The sequence below is a fragment of the Trachemys scripta genome, chromosome 1 (genome assembly GCF_013100865.1).
Source record: "Trachemys scripta elegans isolate TJP31775 chromosome 1, CAS_Tse_1.0, whole genome shotgun sequence".
NCBI classification, from domain to species: Eukaryota; Metazoa; Chordata; order Testudines; family Emydidae; genus Trachemys; species Trachemys scripta.
In genome coordinates, this window is record NC_048298.1 from 14,605,150 (window position 1) to 14,618,334 (window position 13,185).

General features: G+C 44.7%; 1 protein-coding gene across 2 annotated transcripts in view; it reads left to right on the plus strand.

Moving 5' to 3' along the window:
• Positions 1 to 8,145: 8,145 nt before the first annotated feature.
• The window catches only part of OPTN (optineurin), a 27,845-nt gene continuing 22,805 nt past the window's right edge, over positions 8,146 to 13,185 (plus strand). For both annotated transcript variants that reach the window (XM_034764989.1, XM_034764997.1), the window contains exons 1-2: positions 8,146 to 8,343; positions 10,516 to 10,703. In XM_034764989.1, coding sequence (XP_034620880.1) covers positions 8,175 to 8,343; positions 10,516 to 10,703 — 357 coding nt within the window. In that variant the 5' untranslated portion in view covers positions 8,146 to 8,174. The remainder of the gene's footprint in view (positions 8,344 to 10,515; positions 10,704 to 13,185) is intronic.

Sequence of the window (13,185 nt, forward strand, 5' to 3'; positions counted from 1 at the left end):
GGCCTAAAGCCGGCCCTGTCTCCAGAGGAGGGGGGTCTGGTCCCAGGCCTCCGTGGGGGACGGGGGGAGGGAGGCTGGTCACTTCCTGCGGGAAGTGGAGTGACCCAGACCCAGCCTGCTCCGCTCCCCTGGCTCCCAGCCGCGCCGCCGGTGAGTGCTCTCCCAAAGGCTGGGAGCCAGGGGAGCGGAGCAGGGTCACTCCACTTCCCATAGGAAGTGGCCAGCCCCGTCAGCCAGGGGCCCCAGCCTGCTCTGCTCCCCTGGCTCCCAGGCTTGGGAGGGGAAACCGCCCCCTAGCACTCCCCGGCAGCGGGGTTGGGACCTGGTTGCTCCATTTACCGTGCGGTGAATGCACGGTCGGGCCTAGCTGCAAACTTCAGGGAAGTGGAGGGGCGGGAAGAGGCGGGGCGGAGCAGGGGTGGGAAGAGGCGGAACTGGGCGGAGCAGGAGCCACACGGCTAAGGAGGGCGCTGACCCCGGTCTTTCGGCTGTCCCAGGGCAGGCCGCGGGCGGGGATTTCTCCCCCGGGGGGTTGTGCGGGGCAGAGGAGGAGCTGGCTGGGGGAAGGGGGGATCACGCCGCAGTTTGGCAGCCCGCAGCCGCCCTCCCACGGGCCGTGAGCTCCGCCCCGGGCTGGGGGCTCGGCGCCAGGGCGGGGCCCGGGAAAGTCCCGGGGAGGCGTTGGCGGCGTCACGGGAGTCAGCTGCGCGGGGCAGGGCGGGGAGCGAGGCCTTCACAACAAACCCGCCCCCGCAGCCAGGGGCGCCGCGCAGGACGGGCAGGGGGAGCCCGCGGCGGAGCAAGGAGGCGGCAGCCGGCCGGGCGCGGCGACCAGCGCGGCCGAGGGACGGAGCCGTTGCGGGAGGCAGGACGCGGGGCTGAGCTCAGGTGAGCTTCGCCCTCCAGCGCGCGGCGCCGGGGACTGGGAGCAGCCGCCTCCTGCGGGGAGGGAAAGTGAAACGAAACCGCGACGGGAGGGGAAAGGGCTGACGCAGGTGCCGCTGTCAAACACCGACCCCGCCGGCGGCACTGGGCCAATGCGGGCCCCGGCCCTGATCCCCAGGGAGATGCTCCCCTGCTCCCTGGGAGAGCCAGGCTCTGCCCCCCTTGCCCCTGGGTCCCCCCCTGGAGGGCAGAGTACTGGGAGGCCTGGCGAGCTGGGGGCATTCTCAGCCTCCTCCTCGCTCATGAGTTCCCCCCGGGCCAGAAGGGACCGTTGTTATCATCTCCTCCGACCCCTTGTATACCACAGGCCAGAGAACTCCCCCCAAACAATTCCTGTTTGAACTGGAAGATAGTGGTGTCTGCTTTTTGTTTAAACCACAGCCACTGTACAGTTGCCAACTTTCACACAGTAAATAAGCACCCCAACGTTCACAATATGCCAAACATCAAGTTAATCCCATTTCAGAACAAGCCAATCCCTAAGAACCCCAACAATCTATGTGACTAGATTTGCTTGCCCCCCCCTCCCCCAGGCGTGCAGTCTGGGACTGTGGTGGGCCTGCTGTAACCCCTGACTCCCTTCCCCGCTTGCCCCCCATTACCCCTGGTTGCCAGGAGCTGATCAAAAAAACAAGCTACAAGCCAAACAAGCTACAAGCCAAAAACAAGCTACAAGCAACTCGCAAGCCAGTTAAGCCAAAAACAAGCTACAAGCAACTCGCAAGCCAGTTAAGCCAAAAACAAGCCCAATTTCTGTGTTTATTTTTTTGTGGGTTTGACATGTCTGAATCACTGTTGTATGTCACCCGTCCCCATCATGCTTCAAAATAGCCATTACTTAAAAAAATGAGAGTGCTGCAGAGTCATGGCTCAGAGCGCTGCAGGCTTAGAGATAAAAAAGGCACTGGGTGTTGTGGCCTTTCAGTGGAGGCACCAGAGAATCGGGTGTGTTTTGTGAGTTGCTCTGTAAAGAGAACCTGGTAGCAGGTGGCTAGAGCTGGGAGGGGAGACAAGAAAAACTGCATAGTTTAAAAGTGAGGCTGAAAGGCTAAATCAAGAAACAAGATCTCTCCTTGCTGTCATAAAGCTGTGACACTCAGGAATGCTGCTAAGAGATTGTTCTCTCCTAGCCTTGACCCATGTCAGGTAACTGGAGCTGTGGAATAAAAGTTAAAGGTCCCATGACAAGTCAGTGTCCGGAGATGACTTACATCCACCTCCATGTATTTAAAGAATAAATGATTTTTACCAAACTAACGGGGCGTGAACTACTGCATTGCTAATGACTACGGCTTACATTTTAGTCACAAGTATATTTAGTAAAAGTCATGGACAGGTCACTGGCAGTAAACAAAAATTCACAGCCTGTGATCTGTCCCTGACTTATATTATATACCCCTAACTAAAACTTGGACCAAGGGGGCTGGGGATGCTGTGGGGGAAGGGGCAGTGGTGTGCAGCCTGGGACCCCCGCTGGTGTTGGAGGGGGCAGACAGCCGTGCATGGCCCGGGATCCCTGCTGGTGCTGGGCAGGGGGGAGGGTTGAGGCTGGTAGGCGCCCTACCCAGCTCTGCGCATCTCCCCGGAAGAAGCTGGCATGTCCATGCTGCTCCTGGGTGGAGGGAAGGCCAGGGGGGGCCCCTGCGCGCTGCCTCTGCCATGAGCTCTGGCTCCGCAGCTCCCATTGGCCGGGAACTGCAGCCAGTGAGAGCTGTGGGGGCAGTGTGCAGAGCCCCCTGGCCCCTCTGCCTAGGAGCTGAAGGGACGTGCCAGACACTTCCGGGGAGCCCCCCCACGCCGAGGTAAGCGCCCTCTGCTTGGGCAGCCTTGGAGCCAGCCACACCAGCCGCTGCAGAGGTCACCGTGCCCTCTGTAACAGACAAACAGCCTTACTAATGACATACCTCTTCATGATTAATCAAGCCCTCCCCTCCTCAAGGTTTTGGTTTCATGGCCACCCTTCCCCTGGATGAGAAGAAATAATTGAGTTTCTCACCGGAACCTATTGGTAGAACTGTTCATGTTACCTGTTAAACCCAGCACTTACAGCTCCTTACAGATCAGGGACAAGAAACTGGAGGCCTGATTTTTCTCCCCCTTTTTGCTTTTGACACCCATGTCTCTCCATTGGAGTGACACCGTGTAGGGTTACCATATTTCAACAATCAAAAAAGAGGACACGGGGTGCCACGCTAGCCCCGCCCCCCTCAGAATCTCCCTACCTGTCCCCCCCACCCTAACTGCCCCCAGGACCCCACCCCCTATCTAAGTCTCCCTGCTCCCTGTCCCCTGACTTCCCCAACTGCTCTCTACACCCCCTTCTCCTGACAGCCCCCCCACAACCCCCGAACAATCTAACCCCCCCCCCCCCGTTCCCTGTCCCTTGCACCCCCCCTCCCATCAGGCCGAGGGAGAGCTGCGGGCTCCACATGCAGCCAAACAAATAAGGCGCTGCTCTGCGGGGGAGGAGGGGGAGGGGGAGGGACTCTGGCTGCTAGAGGCCCTATTGGCTGCAAGCGGCTTTCAATCAGGCACAGCCGTCCAGTCAGCCACACCACACTCTGCATGAGGGGAAGGGGGAAATCCCGGACATTTCTACCTTATTAGAAATCCCCCCCAGACAGCCATTTAAAGCTAAAAAAGCCGGATGTGTCCAGGAAAACCTGGACGGATGGTAACCCTAGTGACACCAGTGTGGTAAATTGGAGATTCCGGCCATGTGACTCAAACCTGTACCATGACTGTGGAAAGCAGAAACAAATAGGCCTTTTTGAGCAGCTTGCAGCTATTTCTGTTCTGGGTGTTTCTATGTGAACAATTTCTTATAAATGTGTTGCTATTTGCTTATCCCATTTATTTATGTATTTATTTATTTATTTAATAATAATTAATAATACATGTTAAATATGGATAGTGCCAAAGCTTTGTATGGGGCTTTACAGAGTTGAAGGCCAGGTCCCTGCACTGAAGAACTTAAAATCTGTATTGGACAAAGCAAATAAAGGTAATCAACAAAGAAAAGAATTAGAAAAAGGAAGGATAAAAGAGCAGGTACTATTTACTGTAAACAAATCCTAAACTGTCACTTTTTAAAATTGAGAATGTTTTGGGGCATCATAAGTTTCATTAATTTTGTTATGATTATGGAGTTAGCTCTAAAATCCCTCCCTCCCTTACAATTAACTTGTGTAGTGAGAGTGAGTTGTGCACCGGGCTAGGACTTGGACCGAGTTTGGCAGCGCTGGATTCAATTCCCTACTCTGATGCTGGTTTGCTGAGTGACCCTGAGCAAGTCCCATCCCATCCCTTCCCCCCTCATCTAAAATGGGGATGATGATACTGGCCTCCTTTGTAAAGAGCTTTGAGTTCTACAGGTGAAAAGTGCTATATAAGAAAAGGGCAGTATCTGTCCCTGGCAATAGAATTACAGCTACAGGGCCACATTCCTGAGTATTTGGTTTTCTGATTTCAATAATTACATATTGCATGCCAGCACCACTTTGACAGGGCTGTCTGTCTCTTGAGCTTGACCTCTGTGGCAACCATCACATGCTTGGTGGTGCTCCTAATGGAATACAAATAAATACACTATAAATTATAACATACCAGCCTCTTAACATCCAAATGCACAGAAACTTATGAGAAGGTCTGATTTTAAAAAGGGGTAGAAAGGGACAGGTAGATTAAATACTATAAGGCCATCTGTGGTTGTTCTATAAATACCTTTTTGGTGTAGGGAGGGAAAGAAAACTTTAAAGTGCTTTTTTAAAATGTACTATAAGGTGAAAGGGGACAAAATATGGAGTTCAGGCGAGTGGGGATAGGGATGTGTTCCATGCTATAGGGCCAAACATAGTTGTGAATGAACGAACTTTTAATGTGAAGTGCCTACACTATTCTATTCTAATTAGTTTTTTGTACCACACTTCTCACCATAATGTCTGAGCACCTTCCAGCAAGAGCAATGTAACTAACAGCGGTCAAGTTTGTGTTCTCTCATCCTCTCCTGAGGGGAAGAAGTGTGGACAGTGGAGTGTGGTGTTTTGGTTTTTTTATATATATATATATATATATATATATGTGTGTGTATAAAAAAATGTTTATGTTGGAGAAGTCAAGTCAAGGAAATGCGCCTTGCTTTTGGAGTGGAAGTTGGTGAGGTTTATGATGGTCCTTAGTTCCTGAGGTAGTTCATTCCAAAGTCTTTGTCTGGCCTCCAAGAAAGCTGTTTCCTGCACAGATTCCTTATTGTAGAAAGTTCCATTGCACTGGAGGAGCGAAGCTGTCGACCATGGTCTTCATCCCAGAGCTTTAGCTGCTCTTTTAGATATTCTGGGCCTAGGCCATGGAGCACCTTCTGGGGAAGGACCAAGACCATGAACTTGATTCAGTATTATATGGGGATTTGGTGTAGGGAGCCGAGAACATGTTTGATGTGTTCCAGGATGGACTTGATTTAAATCAGTGGTCAGGAAGACTCGATTTAATCATGGATTTCTACATAAAAGTGCATTCTTGTTGGTTGTTATAACCTTAATACATATTCTTCACAACTCAGAGATAGATGTAGGCTTCATTTTTAGAAGGTACACACTATATATTTTTAAAGTGATTTATTTTGAAAACTTTTCAGATTAGTGTTACAGCTATATCAGAAAATGAACTATTGTTTGGTTATTTCATTTACCAAAGGTAATTGAAGCAGATAGTTCACCTCCCAATGACTTCATAAATATCTCCAATTCAACAGGTTAGTCATTAATATTTGGAGGATTTTCTTGCCATGCTTTATTAGGAGAACATCACCAGACAGACATTTAAATTGTTTTATTTAACTAAAACAACAACGTTATGTATTCTGGATTTTTTTTCTTCAACAGCAAACATATAATATTTTAACAAAATAAGAATATGAATTTTTGAATTTAATTAAACATTCAAGTTTTTTAAAATCAGGTTTGTTTTTGTTAAAATTGTTTTTAACTAAAATAGTTAAATTAAATTTTTAAAAACAAAACAAAAATTAAATAGACTATGTCAGGCAGGTCAACGTGAGACACTTAAAATATTGGCTTCTTCAGCTAACTCAGTCATCTTCACCTTCATTTTCCTGTTTGTTCATAATCTGTAAAAGAAAAACAAGCTTTCCTGCTTTTTCAGGTCCCAAACAATTTCTCAGTTTGGAAGGAATTAGTCCAAAGGAAGAAATATTCTTTCTATACCATCAGAAGAAACTACTGCTGTTAAAAGTGAGATTATCACTTCAACAGTCTCTGACTCTAAGTGCTTAAGTGACTTCCACCAGTTTACTGGTGTGACTTTCTTTAAAACATCATCAAACATATATTTCTTGAATGAGTCTTATTCCCAAAATGGGTCTCTTTTACGGCCTGCTGCCATTATAGGTTTTCCCTCCTAGTGAGAGAATGGTATGGTAGATCTCAAATCAATGAAGGCAACACTCAAAAAGACCTCAAGTGTTCTGGAATATGCTGCTCAAACAGTTTCACTTTTGTTTCTACTGCCTGTCCCTCCCTTCTTACATTTATCTCCAGACTTCTTCTCCTTGTCCAGATCTATTCCGCACCCAACAATCTTCTATTCATTAGGACGGAAGAATCCCATTCACTGTTACAGACTAGGGACCGAATGGCTAGGAAGCAGTTCTGCAGAAAAGGACCTAGGGGTTACAGTGGACGAGAAGCTGGATATGAGTCAATAGTGTGCCCTTGTTGCCAAGAAGGCTAATGGCATTTTGGGCTGTATAAGTAGGGGCATTGCCAGCAGATCGAGGATGTGATCATTCCCCTCTATTCGACATTGGTGAGGCCTCATCTGGAGTACTGTGTCCAGTTTTGTGCCCAACACTAGAAGAAGGATGTGGAAAAATTGGAAAGAGTCCAGCGGAGGGCAACAAAAATGATTAGGGGTCTGGAGCACATGACTTATGAGGAGAGGCTGAGGGAACTGGGATTGTTCAGTCTGCAGAAGAGAAGAATGAGGGGGGGATTTGATAGCTGCTTTCAACTACCTGAAAGGGGGTTCCAAAGAGCTTGGAGCTAGACTGTTCTCAGTGGCACCTGATGACAGAACAAGGAGTAATGGTCTCAAGTTGCAGTTGGGGAGGTTTAGGTTGGATATTAGGAAAAACTTTTTCACTAGGAGGGTGGTGAAGCACTGGAATGGGTTACCTAGGGAGGTGGTGGAATCTCCTTCCTTAGAGGTTTTTAAGGTCAGGCTTGACAAAGCCCTGGCTGGGATGATTTAGTTGGGAATTGGTCCTGCTTTGAGCAGAGGGTTGGACTAGATGACCTCCTGAGGACCCTTCCAATCCTGATAGTCTATGAACTTTTTGAAACTTTTAACTTTTAGAGAGAGGTAAGGGATTGATTCGGTGTACACAAATTTGCAGAGGGACAGTAGGGTTGAGGTCTGTTATTTCTCACCTCTATAGATAGAAAGATTAACCTAAATAATCTATACAGAAGCCCCTGGAACCCCATAAGATTGGATCCCTAATCCATGAACTATTGGAACTCATTTACAAAACTTTTCTTAAACGTTACATGAATATATTGTCCTATACTATAGAATTAGAATTTATAAACACTATTCCTTGATGAGATATCTTTGAGATACATTATATCTTAATTTAAATGATCTTTAGATAGGTTTTTTCCTCAAAAAGCATTTTATCAAACAAACAGTTTTGTTTTTTTGTTTTAAAAGAACAGATTTTAATTTGTTTTAAAAAAATCATTGATTTTTATCTACCCTGATGTGTTCACAATAGATTGTGTATTGCTGAGGAGATGTGCTGCAGAGTTCTGTGTGAAAGCCCAGCGTTGTAGATTAATCTTTTGAATAAAATGTGGATGAAACAGTCAAGTGCTCCCTGGTTTCAAGTCAAAACCATGTGCAACTTGTAGGGGTTTGCCCCAAAGTGATGATACAAGCCCACGTTTGCTGAATGGTTAATGAGTCTGGGCTGAGTGTTATGTGAATAAACTAAATAGCGAAAGGCTCACACAGATCTTTTGGGGATTTATGGGGTATAGTCTGTTGTGGTAAGCTCAGTAGCAACACTCCTTTGTCATGGCAGGGCAGAACGATCCAGTGGTGTATCCATGGTATGTCTCGGTGGGTGGCTAGCTACTGGATTTTCTTGGTATGCAACTTTGCAGCAGGAAATTAAATTTCTCTTTGTTAATCTTATTATAGTCACTGCAATGATGTCCAGCAAGCCGCTAAGGCGTCCTGCTGAAAATGGTGAATGTCACAAGAGTGAAACGGGAAATGGACCACACAATCTGGCTTCTCCTGCGCTTGGCACGTATACCCCAGAAGAGATGGTGCAGCAGATGAAAGAGCTGATTACAGAGAACAATGAATTAAAAGGTGAATGAGAACCTGCCTTGAAATGTAGAGGCTAGATTCTCCATGGTCTTGGACCTTGTGTTGTCATTTATACCTGTGCCAAGTGGGTTTAAAAACTATGAAATTGAATCTGTATGGAAGAATAAGGGGAAACAACCAGATTGAAGTATAACTTGGTTTTCTTGAGAATTATAGAAATAGTTAGTACAGGTTTGCAAAATTAGTATGAAAACTTATCAGACCTGGCACAAAATCTATTTGGCTATGATGATTGATACAAAAACAAATGACATTTCCTCATCAAGGAAACAAATGTATTTGCCCCAGTCAAATAAAGTGTTTTTTCCCTCCTCAAGGCTGGGTTAGTGTGACCCATGGCCAGAGAATTCCATGAGCCATTAGGCTTTTAAAGTTTATTTTTCAAACAACATTCTGTATTTAAAATTTAGATTATTAATAATTCTTATAGCACTAATCATGCATTACTAATTACATGGGTTACATGAAGGGATACATTTCAGAGCCTTAAATCAATACAATACACAGGAATTATGCTGAGATAAAATAAGAAAGCTCTCTTTGACAGCTCTTAGGGCAAGTGGAAAGCTAGAGCAACATATATAATTCATCAGAGGTTAAAAAATGAAGACCAGATATCTGTACACACATACCATTTGTCTAGCATCTTGTAAGATGCCATCTCTATAGACGCAGCATCACTAATACTGCTCATTAATTGTTAAAACGTATATTGATCTTTTCCCAATTTGAGTACCACCTTTTTAAGCTGTAAGAGCTCTTATTTTTACAGCTGTCAGAGATTTCCAGTGTCATTAAGTCCTCTAGAATGTAAAGCTAAGGGTATCTTTCATCGTCTGGGAAGCAATGTGTAAAATAACTTTATTAATATCTTTTCAATACCATGCTCGGCAGTCTAATAACATATGAAGTAAAGTTTTCAGGACCAAACTTTCAGCTCGTGTAAACTGGCGTAGCTCCATTGTCTTCAGTGGATTTATACCAGAAGAAGAAATAGTCCTCTGTGTATATTACAGCTCCGGCACACTTTACTATTGGAAGCTAAAGAAAAGTACATTGTATTTGAAATCCAGTAACCCTGAAAGAAATGAGTCTTTAAAGTGGCTCTGACATGAAATATTTTAATTGATCTGTCAGAGCCCTTCGTAATTGTGTATCCTCACAAATTCATGATGTTTATAAAAGTCTTCTCACCAAGGGAAAAAATGGTTATATACAGGGCAGCAATGAGGCTGTTTACTTTGTGTGTTTAACAGCACTTTGTGTCTAATCAAACAGGGAAAGAATATAGCTAACCACTTTCAGCCATAGTAAGCATCAGTATAACTTGTAACACTTTCAGACAGAAATGTGACTTTCAAATTGACAGCATGTCTTTTAAATTCAGTGTCTTTTTTTTGTGTGGATGTTAGAATGTATGATCCCTGACTGAGTCTGACATTTTGTGTAATGGCCCCAAAGCTCTTTAATTTCCTTTGGCTAGATCGCTCTTTATTTAAATAAGGATCAGCATTGGCCTCTACATGTTGTTCTCACTGAAGTCAATGGAAATTGCATGGGTATCTGAGCGCATAATTGGATCCTAAAGTGTCTTGGGTTTTGAATATTCAGACTGCATTTATGTAAACGTGTAGCCAGGATTTTCCAGTGAGGCTCAAGAGTATGGCCTGATTCTCCCCTGCCTTGTATCTTGTATAGTCATTTATACCTGCAGAAGATACAAGGCAGTGGAGAAGCAAGTCACGCCTCACTTGTAAATTATCAGAGGGGTAGCTGTGTTAGTCTGAATCTGTAAAAAGCAACAGAGGGTCCTGTGGCACCTTTGAGACTAACAAAGTCTCAAAGGTGCCACAGGACCCTCTGTCACTTGTAAATGGTGATCTAGTGGTAACTCAAGAGATTCAGAGACCACGGACAGGTAATTTAGTGTTATGGCAATATTATTTTTTTAGAGGGCCCCAAACAAGATTAGCACCCATTTGTACTAGATACAACAAACCTATAGTAAGAGAGTCGTTATCACAGAGAGCTGACCATCTAAATAAAAATACCCTGCTCTTCTGTGCATAAGATTGTCACTGGGCTGGCTCACTTTCCTATTTCTCTGGCAAGGGATTAGTATCGGTTCATAAGTTGTTTCTGAACACTCTCTAGAAGCCATGAAGATACATAACCAAGCTATGAAGGATCGGTATGAGGAGCTTTCTGTATGGCGAGAGAAACAGAAGGAGGAGCGAGAGTTTTACGAGTCCAAGTTCAAAGAAGCTAAACATTACTTGCAAGTCAAGTGCCTTGAAAATGAAGAGCTGCAGAAACAACTTCAAAGCTTAAAAGAGAAAGAGGTAGGGTCTGAAATGGTAAATAAAATGTGGCCAATCAACTTTTTATTTTTTAATGGGAGGAGCATTCATATCACTTTGTTACACTGTATTTTTTAATGTTTTTCCATTTTTTGTTTTGTTTTTACTTTAGAGGGATTGTATCATAATGGAAATCATTGGCCTGATTTTTTTCTGAAGGTAATTGACTTCTAGGAGATTTGAGAAATCAGGCTACAGCTGAGAGAATTAAAACTGAACTTTGTCCATCTCATTCACTTTTCATTCTCTGTTCTGTTTAGTCATGTTTCTCTTTTGGTTTTGTTTTTTTTCCTAGTTAGTTTTTTCCTTTTCATGCACTAGTTTAGTGCTCTTGCGTTTGGGCTTCCAGTGTTACAGGGGGAAGTGTAAATGGAAAAAAAAAAATACCACCAGAAACCCTTCCCACTATTTCCCTTTAACTTTTTTTAAGTCATAAAAATACTTTTGTTCATATTGGGCCAAACGCATCTCTGGTCTGCAGTACCTATATTTTGAGTCAATCTAAACTGCCTGTCTGCATCCCTCTAAGTAATGGCGAAAGTTGCTTTGTAACTGAGTGGTTTGAAACAGGCTAGGAGGTGCCTTAAGCAGGAATATTTCTGCTCCTTCCCCACATATAACAAATACTAAAAAGCAAATGGAGGCCCTCTTGAGCTGCTCAGGGCCCTAAGCAATTGCTTGGTTTGCTTATGCCTAGTGCCAGCTCTGCCCCATGAGGTAGCCATCTAATAGCATGGCAACGTTGATCTGCGTGTATTGTCATGCAGGAGGCCTATATTGAAGAAACCTGTTTAAGGTTTGTACCTGGGATATGTATGTGGAGATATATTTGCACCTTCAGGCGTAGAACGTTTATTTAAAATTCATACTTCAGGGTTTAAACCAACTATTAGGGATTAGGATGAGATCTTCATGGGGGCAGATTATCGCACATCTGCCTACTAAGGGACTTCTTGCACCTTCCTTTGAAGCATCTAGTTCTAGCCAATGTTGCAGGATACTGGTTGTTTATTATTATTAGTTTGGATAAGATTTGTAGTTCATCTAATACAATCTGGCAGTTCTTATGTTCATTCAAATTCAAGGCTGTCATCTCACTGGCATTCAAAGTTTGATGTCCACAAATTCACTCTGTCACCTGTTCGCCCTCTGAAATATGCTTTTCTGCATTTGGCTGGTGGGCAGGACTCTATCTTCCAACCCCAAAGGAGTGGGGTATGTGGGGAACGGAGGGAAGAGAGAAATCACTATAGGCAGAATAGAAGAGAATGATCAAATCAGAAAAGAACAAACATCTTGTAAAAAGAATGAGAGCACCTTTTAGACAAAAAACACGGAGCAGGAGTTAGGACTCTGGTCTAACATGGGGTCTACCATGGAGTCTAAGATTCTGATCCTGCAATGAATTCTGCATAGGCAGAAGTTATTAGGGGCCCTTGGCAGGCCCAGGAGTTTGTTGGTCTAGACCTTGATGAGCTCTAAGAGAGAAAAAACTGTTCAATTTTTAATTCATAGTATGTTAAACTAGTTTCTCAAAACCTCTCTTTAAAGTGATGCTGTCAGATCAGACTTTGTGCCAAATAATTTTTTTTTTTTTTTGCAAAGCCTACCACGGAGAGAGATGCTTTTCTTTTAATATTATTGAATATTTTGTTTCCTGTGAAAGCTCTGTTCAAAAAAGCTAACCAACAGACTGCAAGATTTGCAAAGTAAGACCTGCAGCTTTTGCCAGGGCATGAAAACATCAAAGTGACTAGAGACAAGTTTCAAAGGGGTAACCGTGTTAGTCTGGATCTGTAAAAAGCAACATAGGGTCATGTGGCACCTTTAAGACTAACAGATGTATTGGAGCATAAGCTTTCGTGGGTGAATGCCCACTTCATCAGACGCATGTAATGGAAATTTCCAGAGGCAGGTATAAATATGCAGGCAAGAATCAGTCTGGAGATAACGAGGTTAGTTCATTCAGGGAAGGTGAGGTCCTCTGCTAGCAGTTGAGGTGTGAACACCAAGGGAGGAGAAACTGCTTCTGTAGTTGGATAGCCATTCACAGTCTTTGTTTAATTCTGATCTGATGGTGTCAGATTTGCAAATGAACTGAAGCTCAGCGGTTTCTCTTTGGAGTCTGGTCCTGAAGTTTTTTTGCTGTAAGATGGCTACCTTTACATCTGCTATTGTGTGGCCAGGGAGGTTGAAGTGTTCTCCTACAGGTTTTTATATATTGCCATTCCTGATATCTGACTTGTGTCCATTTATCCTCTTACGAAATGACTGTCCAGTTTGGCCAATGTACATAGCAGAGGGGCATTGCTTAGGGTTACCATATTTTGAGTGTCCAAAAAGAGGACACTCCACGGGGCCCTTGCCCCGCCCACGCCCAACTCCACCCCTTCCCCAAAGTCTCCGCCCCCTCCCCTGCTTCCCGCGAACATTTGATTCGCAGGCAGCAGGTAAGCTGGGGGGG